The sequence below is a fragment of the Epinephelus lanceolatus genome, chromosome 16, assembly GCF_041903045.1.
Source record: "Epinephelus lanceolatus isolate andai-2023 chromosome 16, ASM4190304v1, whole genome shotgun sequence".
Classification (NCBI taxonomy): Eukaryota; Metazoa; Chordata; class Actinopteri; order Perciformes; family Serranidae; genus Epinephelus; species Epinephelus lanceolatus.
In genome coordinates this window covers 5483802-5497227 of record NC_135749.1, presented here as the reverse complement: position 1 = coordinate 5497227, position 13426 = coordinate 5483802, and the positions used below count along the sequence as shown (strand labels likewise).

Here is a 13426-nt window from a genome sequence, read left to right as displayed (position 1 = left end):
TGGGTATGGGTCACGATCCCAAAGCACTGGCCTTCATCTTTCAAACTCATGCCCAGGTGTAGGGAAGGCTTTCTATTAAAGGGTAAGAATGACCAGAAATAATTAATGCTCTGATTATTCTGTTGGTCAGCAGGTTTAATTGGACGTCCCTATGATTCAACAGAAGGTGCAGTGTAGTGAGCATGACGGTGGTAGCTGTAATGTACAGAGACTGTCAGCAGGTGTCAATCTTGTCTCATGTCGTCACAGGATAAAAGCCTGAAGCATCACCTGTGTTCATAGACGTGTCAAAGGTGTAATTTACTTTATGGCATATACAACTTTAACACAGTTGATACGTGACACTGAAAAAAGGAAGATAATCATGTCATTGTCTTTAATCTCTTAATTTTTCTATAATTTAGCAGATTTCTAAATTTTCAGATTCATGTGTAGATATATCTGGTTTGTAATGCTGCTGGTAACAATGACATATAAGGAGCTGGAGTGTCTCTCTCAGGAGGTGGATGGGTCAAACAAACCTTGGACTTTCACCCGGGGAGCCTGCAGTTTGCTTCCAGTGTGAATGTTGAGCCAAACCATGATGTTTTATTCTAAATCTAACCACGTGCTTTTGTTACACAAGAAAAAAACTGTGACACAATGCAGGTAACAGGCGTAAATTGACACGGCGTCCTGCATGTCAGCAACAGATGCAGGAAGATGCCTAGCACATCATATGTAGACGCAAAAGTCCACAGACCGAGCAGCAATGCTTGATGAGTTGGGATGAGAACGTGTTGTATTTCTACCTGTCTTAAAACACGTGGAGGGACTCTTTTAGATACACTGATAGAGATCGTGGACTTTATTGTCTCCCAAAGGGAAATATTCACATTTACATACAACAACACACAATATAAATACATCTGTACAGAGACACAGTGTCTTACTGTGATAGTAAACAATTGGATTTGGCACTGCACCAGTTTAGAAGTGGCAAAAGACATAAACAACAAAAATACAAAAACAAAAATACGAACACAATAATTATATCCTATCCTAATTATAAACTTCTTTTCATGCTAACTGCATGGGTAAGTAAATTATTATAATTATAATAATATTAGTTGTGATATATATTGCTTAGTAATTGCCAGCTCTCCCCACATCCACCAAACAAAGTATGAGGTCAAATTATGAAGTCAACATTGTCACAGGAATCTAAAATACAAAACACCATCTCTTGGATGCCCACACACTAAAACCATGTTTGCAGTGATCTGATAGCTCCACCTTAACGGGGAAGATTTATTTAGGGACATTAGAGAACCTGGAGAAATTAAGGCCTCAACGTCAAAATGCCAAAACACACAGGCAGCAGGTGGCAACTATCCTGCAGGTACACCGTACTGTCTGTAAATGTCCTGAACATTTAAAGTCACCTATGAAAACATCAGTGTACCAACAAAGTGAAGCCAATGTCACGTGTTCACTGTCTGAAAAAGGCTTTCCATGTCCATTAAGGAGGTGCTGTTCAAATTGGTCCCATTGGTGCATCATCAGTTGGGGTCTGGCAGCCAAAGGCCTCATCTTCGTTCCCATCCTTTAAAAAAAGTGATCACCTTCCAATCGTGTAATTGCTCAATAACTCCATATTCAAAATCTCCAGGATGACCACCAGTTTTGAAATGTTTATCTTTGAAAATTTGAAAGTAATGGTTCCAGTTTCCATCCGCGTCTGCTCCAAACCCAAAAACGCTGACCTGGGAAAGCAAAAAAAATTACCATGAATCTCAGCTGGATTTTACTTATAGGGTTGTTGTCAATAAACATTTTTGTTATGTACTATTTTTTTTTTTTTAATTTCTGCATACTTTAAAACCCGGTTTTGACCAAAGATTCACGACAAAGACGAGTTGAAACAGGAAACTACTTGCAACGTGCCGTTCTGCAGCATTCAAAAAACCAGTTCACACGGGGAGTCGGTGGCTTAGTGGATAGAGCAGGTGCAAGGTACAAGGCTGTTGCCGCAGCGGCCCGGGTTCGACTCCAGCCTGTGGCCCTTTGCTGCATGTCATTACCTCTCTCTCTCCCCCCTTCACACTTAACTGTCCTATCTGTAAAGGCAAAAATGCCCAAAAAAATATCTTTAAAAAAAAAAAAACATTTCACACCAATGCAACTAGATGAGATGGTGTATCATCGCTATGCAACAACTCTCTGCACTTCCGTTCTGATTTGCAGCTTTTCAGACTATAATTTGTAGCTTCTTAAAATATGAATGAGGATAGTGATAGTGAGACACTGGCTACAGGGATGAAACAAAACCAGCATCAGATGGACTGTATTCATAATTAATATTCATAATCAATACGCCACAATAATATAAACAACCAGCACCAGTTCATCAGTCAATGAGACTAATGACTTTAGTTGTTCTTTTATCTTAGACATGTATTAGGATGTTACATACCTTGTCACTTGGTGGTGGTTGTGACGCGTCTTTTTCTGATTGTCTGACTGACAGATCAGCTGATAAAGACGCGTCACAACCACCACCAAGTGACACTTCTGAGGAAGGCGGAAGTTTCCGCCAAAACATGTCAAGGTATGTAACATCCTAATACATGTCTGAGATAAAAGAACAGCTAAAGTCATTATCAGAAACTGAAGACATAATGAACACCATTAAACAGTCACTGAGACAGCAGCAGCAGCGACCCACCGTCTGACACCAGCACAGGATGGTGCGTGACCAATATGCCTTTTGAATATTCTGTTGTTCTCAACCTCAAATGCATACTTTGCATTTTGGACAATTTATCCTCGACTTTTTTCTTGCGAATCTAAGCTAACATGCTAAGCTAGCAGGCTTCTGAAATGTTGAGCTATTCCTAATACAAACACATTTCTTTTCTCATAATATATTTGTATTAATTTGATGATTTTTTGAACATTTCGAAACTTGCATTAATGTTTAGTTATTGCCCAGCAGTCGTCTTCTTCTTTGCCATCACTGGCGCATCATTATTTCTCAGTGCGCTGCTGCCACCAGCTGTCAATCAGTGAAACAACATGGAGTTGTTGGTATATTGTGTACTCACCTCATCACAAATCTTCAGGCTGAGAGCCACAGTCAGGAAGCCAGTGGATGGATAGGCTCCCTTCTTCAACAGCCAGGTTTCATGAACATATTTCATGAAAGCTGGATTGAGGATCATCACCTGTTATGAATCAGACTTAACCTTTATACTGACTCCTGTATTACTGGATGACTTATCAGATTTGTTAGATCCTTTCAAAATCATTTAACATACTCACCAAATTCTTGTTAGCTATCGCCTTTCTCTTCCCATTTTCCCTGTTGAAGGTAACAGTAATTACATCATTTAGTGGAAAATCAACTGATTACCAAGTATCATTTAGTAATAATAACAGTATCAGCCAATATTCAGCTTCTTGACTGCTAACGGCATATAAAACGACATAAACTAATTGCAGTGGCCGATGTTTTTCTGTTGTGTCACATAAATTTTGCACAGGCTAAAAAGCGAGAGTCAAGGCTAACGGTGTCACATCGTCCCTGGGGACAATAGCATATGTGTTGGATGAACAGAGATCTTGCCCCTGTACGCCTTTGCGGCAAATGAACGGGGTAAACTAACCACTAATGTTGGGAGATGCACAGTATTTTCCCCTGATGATGCCAAAGATGTAACAAATGATGACAATTTACAAGGTGAATCAAATGGATCAAAGCAGACTCAAAATAATACAACTATAGAGAGTACAAATTGAATGTTTACACCTTATTTTGCTGCTCATTTTTATCTGCTAGCTTAATGTCTGATATTAACTGTGCACAAAATCATATCAGTTGTTGCGAGATCCCGTAAGAGTGCTGAGACAGATGGTGTTTCTCAAAGTCAAGGAAAAAATGGCTAAATTTCAAGGAGGCTACATCATTAAACCCCACTGAAGGACAGCTCCAGTGGGTCCAGCGGGCATTAAGTACTCTGACAAAGTTAGCGATTAGCTTTAGCAGCTAAAGCGCAAAATTATTTGCTTACTTATATTTGTTGGATGGATCTTGGGCTCTCAATTTTAGATGTCCACAGTGTCATTTTAGATATCCAGAGTGCTGCAATAGAATTAGATATCTATAATCCAGTTGTTAATAGCCATAATTCTAATTATAGCTATCTGAAATTTGCATTTTTCCTTGTTGTAATGCTAACTGTAGATATCCATAATGGTTACAATGTGTTTATGATATTCAAAATTACATTATGGATATCTGGAATGTTTGTTTTTTCATTTTGGATATTTAAAACACAGATTATTCCTTGTAAGAATTATATTGCTGATAACCAGAATATTTATTCTTGACATCAAAAATGACATTGTGGATATGTAAAACTGAAAGCTCAACACATATAAATGGCAAAATTGACATAATTTGTCCTCGAAAGAATGTATTATGAATATCTGAACTGTTCATTTTGACTAGAAAGAATTGAATTAGGGATATCTGCAATACATATCCAGTCTAGCTATTAAATGTTATAATGGCTGCTTATACATTTTAAGGATCTAAAGATATATTTAATTTACTTTTGACTAGTACAATCAAAGTTTTTCTAATTTCTACAAGCAAATTGTTGATATCTATAATTAGCAAGGAGAAATGCTATTATGGATATCTAAAATGTAATTACAGATAGAGGTGTGGTTGGATTTAATGCTAAAATTGCTTGCCATAGGTATATCAGCTTTTTTTTACACACCCACCCTGGCATTAATCTGTTGATGAGCCACTGGAAATCACTTCTCTTGAATGGAAACATCATAAAATGAGTGTTGTTGTCCAAAGGAACAGCGCTTTCCGGATACATCACACGATGAGTTGTTCTAGTCCCAACATCTGCTTCATAGCCTTTGGTAGGGCCGCGGTTTATCCTGAAAGATACAGGGGAATATGTATTTAATATCATGTAGTTAAAGAACAATAAATGGTGTGGTGATTAATGTTGACATTACGTTACGGGAGGGGACGATATGGGACAACAACTTAAGTTAAGGCCATGGATGTCCAAGTGGGGCAGGTGGAAGGGGTGGTGGATGGGTCCAACAAACACCGACTTTCACCTTGCCGTAAGATTGTAAAGCCAATCCCTATTCTTTTTTTCTCAAACCAAACCAAATGTTGTCTCGATGCAGTGCATTTATTTTGAAAGAGACTGTATGCAAACTGTACAGTGAATGAAATGTAAGGTGAATGCTGCCAGGTCTTGTTTCAAATTAAAAGTCATCATTTCAAATTAAAAGCCCTCCAGCATTTCATACACAGTACACCCATTTACTAGACTCTGACATAATCCTGTTGTTAAACTGCAAGTGAAAAATATTCAGTTTGTCTTTGTGTCAACATCATTGTTAAAGCTCGTTTTCTAAAGACAGCAGTAATGACTAACCTTATGACAATATCATGGAAATCTATGAGAGGTCCATAGTGTGATCCCAGCAAATTCCCAGAATTCCCCACCACAGCACAAGTCCTGCAGCGGTCAGGCCTGGGTTCTAGTACCGTAACATTTGGAATGTGTGGGACCACGTCAAATACGTCTTCCAGTGCTGATTTGAAGAGAGTGAAGTTGGGTCTTCTTGACTGCATGCGCTGACACAAAGAACAGGAAAAGAACATTATTCCAGCACCAGTTTACAAATCAATCATATATCAGACCTGAACAGGCAAATAATGGGTCGCTCTTATTGTGAAGCACTCACAGGAAATGCAATGACTTTGGCATTTTTTTAACAGTGACAGTTTTAAATATTACAGGTAGTAATTAAGCAAGGAGGAGAAACTGCAATGTGCTGTCAAGTTAGACAGTGTATATTAGGCTACCTTGCTGTTAATACCAGTAACCACAGTATAGTCAAACCAGGATTGAAATCTTAATGATGTTTTTTTTTAAATTAACATATTGTCACCTTTTAAGTTGACATGGTGAACTTGTTAGGACAGTGTTACGTCCAGCAGCAATATTAGCATTCATGTTGAGGTGTGTTTGTGTCCACCTGATGAATGTAAGTCCAATATGCATTTTCTTTTAGCTCTATTTTTGGTCCCCACCACTGTCCCGAGAGAAATATCTATCTCATTAGATGCTAACATACTCCACTGAGTTCAACAGCACTTCTCTGCTGCTTGGTGCTGAGCAGATAGTGTACAGCGGGTTCAAACTATGCATGTATAAAGAGAACTGGATACAGCGTTGGAGGCGGGGCCCATGTTAATTTTTATGAAAGTTGCTCAGTGGCACATGAAGCCAAAATTGTTCAACTGTCGCATAAAAAATTCCGGGATGATCCGCTATAGAGCCGGTCCACTAGATTAGTTAGCTACTTCAGGTTTAGAGCTTTGTTAGTGAAACGTGTTGAATGTTGTAACATTACAACGTCACCATATGCATTAGTCACCGTCTCATCTTCTTTTTTTGTACTATTATTAATTCTCCTTTTGGTTAATGCCTGGTAGCCACTGGCTTTAAAGGGCCAGTGTGTGAAATGGGTTGACACCAGTGACATCAGTGGTCAAATTCTAGATTGCAGGGCTCACTCGCTCACACCTCCTGTCGGATAAATGACGGTGGCCTCGTAGGGACAAAAAGCCTTGCACACGAGTTTTTCAGGAGTAGGTCTATCTAGCGACGAGGTGAATGTTTATTTAGAAATCTAAACCATGTTACGGTATTGTAATGAATCCCTCACGAGCAGGAGACCAGAGGAGCGTTCGGGAAAAAGGCCCATTTATTTGAGCACTCCAAAAACTCCAGTAACACTCCAGGGGGTAAAAGACTCCGTCCCAAACTCTGACTCTTCTAGCGTAACACACACATTTCATACACACACTTGTTAACCATACCGAGTGGGGACCCCCCTCCCCTCTCTGCTGCAATGGACGACTTTGAACGCGATTTTGAAGAGTTTCTTGTAGCGGACACAGACCCAGAGCCATACCTGTTTTAGCCGGAGCATACAGATGAGGAACTCCATGTGTTTGATGCTGAGCGGGTGAGAAGAGAGGCTGAATGCACAGAATGGGATTCGGTGCTACTGCTACCATCGTTGGGGAGATATATCATCAGGAGGAAAAGCGCCGCAGAGAGTGCATCACAAGGAGTGAAGTTGCGTCTTCTTTTCCTCGCAGATGACGGTTCGGGTTCATTCTCTCCTGTTGCGTGGTAAGTGTGGTCCATTCGCAAACTTTATAACTAAAAAAACTTTTCACTACTCTCTATCGACGAACTGCTAACACTCTCTGCTGTTTCCTCCTCCTTCTTCCTTCCTTCCGCTGTCTTCGTTGGTTAATTTATACACGCGAAACGCGTTCTCTGGCTGGCTGGATTGTCTGCTCTGTCTGCCGTACATACATGGCAGCGCAAGATGGCGACCTCTCTAAAGCAAGGCCCTTGCTACATATATATATATAAAAGCATAATTATAAGGCTACGAAAACCAAACAAATTTTATTTTATAGCGATTATACACTTGTATAAACATATTAATGGGTAGAATATTCAGATTCAGATTCAGATTGACAATAAACCATGACAAATATTACACACTGGCCCTTTAAAAGGCTAACTACGCCCATTTTTAAAAGTCACGTGTCAAAACTTGTACATCTAAGATGGTCCAAATTTTTATTTTTTTTGCCTTCCATTTTAAACATTTTCATTTGCACGTAATGAAAGCAACGCGATCTGCATTGATTACTGTTTGTAGTCTGGTATGTTTGGCTAACAAAAGCTAAGCACGGACCATAGTGTAAGATGACAATCTTTTACAAAGCAGATTCCTTGTGGAAACTGTACAAAAGTCGTTCAGACTCAGAACAAGTCAGTTGTAATATGTCCATAAAGTGCTGTTTATTTCAAGGCACTGGATCTCAGGTGACTCTTCAAGGCCTTGACAGCCAGATCTCATGAGGTACGAGTCTTTGTGCAGTAGACTAAGTCTGTAATTACTCCCGATTACCTATTCTTAAGAACAGAAGGGGCCAACATGGATTGAACAAACGTTTCAAGGCGTCTTTTGGTTGCAAGGCAACTGCATCATGTGCCACTTAGACTTCCAGTCCAGCCACTACTGTAACTTTAACAACTCCAGTCCTGTCCAGTTGATTTCAGGTATTAAAGGGGAACTACGGCCATTTTAGAAACTCATACATGTTATTCCTATGGTCTAAGACAATCCAAAAATATTAGTTAACATGAACAACTCTCTCCCAAATCCAAAAACTAGAGTGCTAAAACTCAGATTTGTGATGTCATAGGGTATAAAGTGTGGACCTGCTCCATAGACAATGAATGGTGAAAGATGTTCTAGATGAAACTGAGAGCACCCAGGGGAATGCTCTGAATATATGAGAACAGTTTCTGTTTCAGCACTGAGAACATTCTGTGGGTCACAAAATGAGTCTCTCATTCATTGTCTATGGAGACTTTATACTTGATGACATCACAAGTTCAAGACTTACTTCTCTTGTTTTTGGCTTTGAGAGCAAATAGCTCATGTTCATGAATACTGATTGAACTTTCTGGCCATGGAAATGTTCTCCTTTAATGCTGGAGAATGGTAGTTATTGAATAAAATGACAGTTTTTGTATATTTGGTGGCTGCACCCTCCATAAACATATCTGCATATAAATGTAGACAGACCGACAGTGGGTGTGTTAGGGTTAGGTTAGGGTAGGGGGTTAGGAACAACCCTTTTCACACTGTTCCACTGCTTTCACATTTTTTTCTGATACATTTTTCTTAAAAAATATATATATATTTATTGTTTGATTATTGCTGTTTTCAGTGTTAATGCAGTTCCTGATTTTGCTGCAGGACCAATCAGAGTGTCTGAAACGATTAACAGTGAAACAGAAGCAGAACATTTGTATCTGTAAAAAAAAGTTGACATTTACCTTCCACCAGTTGAAAGTTTCCTCTGTGACTGTTAAGTTATTTGTCAGAAAGGGCTGAGGACATGCAGTCATACGCTCCCTGAACCTCAGATCCCCCTCCACTAAACATGTGGAACAGGCACAAGGACCTGAGCCGTGAAAGGAAAATGGAGACAGCTTCCATGTAGATCTGGCGAACAGTCCAATGCCAACGATGCACAGTAGGTAGAGGATAATTTTTTTTTTCCTCAACAATTGAAGCATCTCGGCAGCATTACACTCCTCGAGGAAGATCAGAGCCGAGCTGCGGACACAAAACATGAGGGACACAGGTGAGTCGTTTCATGAATGTGAAAAACATGTCATTAGAGAACAGCATTGTGCCAGAGGAAGAGACTGGCTGCTGTGTATGTCCTCTGATATTTGGAATAGAAACACATCTGACATTTACAGCTACGGATCCGTCATGACACTGTCACTTGAGCAGCCACACCTGTTATTCCCAGGAATCCTGATATAAAGCCAAATAACATAAGACATCAAACAAGAATTAAAACCCATGGGCAGCTCAAAGTATTTTCCTATCTATAACCAGCAACTTTTTTTTTTCACACAGCGTTGGGTTGTGAATAACAGCCTGCTTGAGAGACTTGTGTTTGACTCTAATGAAGTGATATGACTCCTGTAGAGCAGTTCAACAATAAAGATGAAAATATAACAATAAAATCAATAAAAAAAATCAATAAATGACATAAAGCAGCAAATTAACTGCTGTGTTCGATGCTGTTACTGTTCTGTGACACATTCATGTCCCATGTGTTGTTTATATGTACACAGTTTGAACACATAAGTCTCCATGAGGGTGTAAACTGACACACGAATGAACAAAGAGTAAAAAAAAAGACAAAGGAAATATCATGCAATAAACTTTACATACATATTTGTATATGCTCTACTATAGGCAAATACTCACAAACAGCTTAACTGGTTCAACAGGTTACATGCAGAACGGTGTGTGACCGAAGGGAGAATATTTAATCATGGGTGCTGTGAGCATTACAGCCACAATATTTAGCTTTATTCAGTTAATAAATGAGCCTAGAAATTCAATTTTCAATTAAGTGTTTTATCTTCTATCAATTGCTTCTATTAAAAGTAAAATCCCACACTTTAGTCGCCTCTTTGCCATAAAACGACACCACATTAACAAAGTATTCTTGTTCTGCCAGACAACAGTTCAGAAATAAATCGAACTTCATCACAGCATTTGAGTCTTCAACATATTAAAACAACAGGCTACATTTTGTCACCGTATGCTAGCTTCAGTTTTTTTTAAATTAATGATTAATTAATTAATAATTCTTGAAATGTGAAATAGATTTCATTTTTCTCTTACCTGATAACTGAGGAAAAAAAACAGGCAGGTGAGACAAGAAAAATAATTTAGAAAAACCCCTTGCAGCTGATGAATCCGTGAGATATCAGCAAAGAAATGAGGTGATTAATGGCAGGTTGAAGAGTCAAGGAGGAAGTGTTGACAGTTTGGCATCAGTACCAACGGGGTGTGTCAGAAAGACTTGGCATTGCTTCATAATGATACAGGCTTCTTCTGTGTTTTACATAACCAAGGTTGTAACAACATTTGTATTGTTGTTTTGTCTCTTTTTTTAAGTTGTCCATTGTCGCCCACTCTGCCCACACTTCTTATCTGTATCTGTTTAAACTTTTATTATGTAAAACACCTTATCTCCCCTCTGTGTATGAAATGTGCTCTATAAATAATCCTGCCACACCTCACCTGTATTATCAATTTCACAATCTGTTACAAACATAATGACATACCTACAAGTCTAATACTTCTACCTCTTTGAGCTCTAAGTTACATATTGTTTTCCTTTGCAGTTATTAGTTTAGTAAATTAAACAGAATATTTCAGTAAAAAAACATAAAGGTAGGTTGAGTGTGGCAGCCTGAAGTACGATAATCCCAGAAATCTTCATAATCAGTTTGTCATACTCTTGGTCACGTTGCATAAGTGACGTCTGTTTTTTTAATTACTTTTGCCTGTGCTCGTCTCACCGGTTAAAGCGGGTGTGTCTCTGCACAAACCAGACTTGAGTTGCAATGAGATGACTGTTTGGGGAGTGTTGCTTGTGTTGAGAGGCTGCATCTAATCTAGTCCAACCACAACCACTTTGTTTTTGTGTTCAGCTCTTTAGACACAAGCATCTTAATAGTTAATGTTATACACAAATACTTACGTTAAACTTTAACATGTTTTCATCTGGTAGCACAGATTCAGCAAAAGTAGGTAATTGAAGCATCGTCTTGTTTTGGTAGTTTATTATAACTCTGCATGAGCAACAGCTGTGGCCAGAGGCAATATGTATTCAGGTCACCTGTCTGTGAGTCCATCCGTCTGTCCCGTCCTCAGGAATGCGACATCTGAAGAACACCTCAAAGGAATTTCCTCAAATTTGGCACAAATTCCCAAAGGTCAAGGTGACTGTGACCTCATCTGTCTCATTCTTGTGACCACAATATCTCAAGAACACCTCAAGGGAATTTCTCAAATTTAGCAAAATGTCACTTGGATTCTATAGACTTGTTTCCACCAAGCAGTCCTGTTCAGTTCAGTTCAGTATGCATTTTTCCATTTCCACTGTGAGAAGTTGTGGATAGTCCCCATTTTTGTTCACCCCTGGTGCACAGATCTGGCACTAAAAGGTGGAGCTGTGAGGATGTTGGTGAAGATTCTCAGTCATCCAGGTCATGGTAATCATTAGTACTATGTTGTAGGCAACTGGACTTGCTTGATGTTTCACCTCTCATCCAAGAGACCTCTTCAGTTCTAATTGAGAGCTGCGGAGTCGCAGGCTTTAAACCCTGTGTGGGTGTGAACCCTTACAGAGTCATTGACCCACCTGGTCATTATGTGTCATTAGAGTTATATGGGTCCAGGTGTGTATGGGTGTTAAGTCATCAGGGGAAGGATCCCAAGACCACATTGTAGGTGGGTGATAAGTGGTGTCATTGCTGGATGGTGCACTGAATGACCACAATCCCACCCACATTTAATTGTAATGTTTGCGGTGGAAATGCTAAATAGACCTAGGGTCTAGGTATCATGTCTGAAGGGTAACTGTTGGTGCCAAAGGTACCATACTGAAAGTGTTTGGTGGAATTGATGCTAGTGATGAGCTGATTAGAATTTGGTGTTCATAGGTCAAAGGTCAGGATCACTGTGACCTTGTATGCATCTCATTTTCATTAATGCAATATCTCAAGAACACTGAGAGGGAATTTCTTCAAATTAAGCACAAACGTCCACTTGGACGAAACAATGAACTGATTAGAATTTGGTGGTCAAAGGTTGAAGGTCAAGGTCACTGTGACCTCATGAAGCAAGGGTTTGGCCATACTCAAGAATTCATTTGCTAATTATTATGAAATTTTACACAAATGTCAAACTCGATAAAATAATGAAGTGGTGACAATTTATATCCAAAAGGTCAAAGGTCAGCTTCACTGTGACATCATAATATTCTGCTTAAAACCCTTCTGGCCATTATTCAATGTCATATCTCAGGAACAGAAGGGGAGACATTAATTGTTGACACTAATCTTGGGTGTACACCTTGAAATTGTGCTGATTGTGTAGATCTTCTGCGCTGTCGGAGGGATGTGTGACGTATCCATGTTTTCACAGACATGCATGTAAACTGTAAGTGTAAGTTACCTTCTACCAGTTTCTTCCATTACAAATTATAATCCACACTTTAGTTGCCTCTTTGCCAGAAAACTAGACGATGACAGCGCAGAAATAACTCAGTAATTCAGAATCAGATCAGAACTTCATCACAGCATTTGAGCCTTCAACATATTAAAACAACAGGCATCGTATGCTACCTTCATTTTTTTTCTCCAATTATAAATCAGTACATCACCATCAGCTGAAATATATCATATAGATTTCATTTTTCCCTTACCTGAGGAGAGAAAAAAACAAGTAGGTGAGAGAATAAAAGTAATCCTACAAACACCTTGCAGTTGATGAAGCTGTGAGATATTCACAATGAAATGAACTGATTAATGGCAGGCTGAAGAACCAAGGAGGACGTGGTGACGGTTCGGCATCAGTGCCAACGGGGTGTGTCAGAAAGACTTGGCATTGCTTCACAGTGATACAGGCTTTGTCTGTATTTTACATGACAAATGTTGCAACAACATTTGTATTTCTATTTTAAGTTTTTAAAATTGTCCATTGTCACCCACTCTGCCCACACTTCTTATCTGTATCTGTTTAAAATTTTATTATGTAAAACACCTTATCTCCCTTCTGTGTGAAATGTGCTCTATAAATAAACCTCCCACACCTTGCCTGTATTATTAATTTCACATCAATCTACAGACATAATTATAAACCTACTAGTCTAATACTTGAGTTCAAAGTTACATATTGTTTTCCTTTGCAGTTATTAGTT

The 13426-nt window shown here is 39.1% G+C and overlaps 1 protein-coding gene across 4 annotated transcripts; it reads right to left on the bottom strand.

The window, feature by feature from the left end:
- Window positions 1-824: 824 nt before the first annotated feature.
- Window positions 825-13037, bottom strand: LOC117263352 (CMP-N-acetylneuraminate-beta-galactosamide-alpha-2,3-sialyltransferase 1-like). 4 transcript variants are annotated; one of them, XM_033636627.2, is made up of 7 exons: window positions 12932-13037; window positions 8964-9246; window positions 5457-5659; window positions 4774-4941; window positions 3304-3343; window positions 3087-3206; window positions 825-1745 (listed from the first exon to the last, which is right to left on the bottom strand). In XM_033636627.2, the coding sequence occupies exons 2-7, from the start codon at window positions 9204-9206 to the stop codon at window positions 1569-1571; spliced, it is 951 nt and encodes a 316-aa protein (XP_033492518.1). In that variant the 5' UTR covers window positions 9207-9246; window positions 12932-13037; the 3' UTR covers window positions 825-1568. The 4 variants fall into 4 exon arrangements, with proteins under 4 accessions (XP_033492518.1, XP_078031750.1, XP_033492519.1 ...); XM_078175624.1 differs by lacking the exon at window positions 12932-13037 and adding an exon at window positions 11342-11799; XM_033636628.2 differs by lacking the exon at window positions 12932-13037 and adding an exon at window positions 11204-11337.
- Window positions 13038-13426: the final 389 nt, after the last annotated feature.

Excerpts from the sequence above, each read along its gene's own strand:
- LOC117263352 (XM_033636627.2), bottom strand. The coding sequence starts at position 9,206 with ATGCTTCAATTGTTGAGGAAAAAAAAAATTATCCTCTACCTACTGTGC. Across the intron at positions 4,942-5,456 it reads TTCCATGATATTGTCATAAG|GATAAACCGCGGCCCTACCA; the intron begins GTTAGTCATTAC and ends TGTATCTTTCAG. Across the intron at positions 1,746-3,086 it reads GCCTGAAGATTTGTGATGAG|GTCAGCGTTTTTGGGTTTGG; the intron begins GTGAGTACACAA and ends TTGCTTTCCCAG.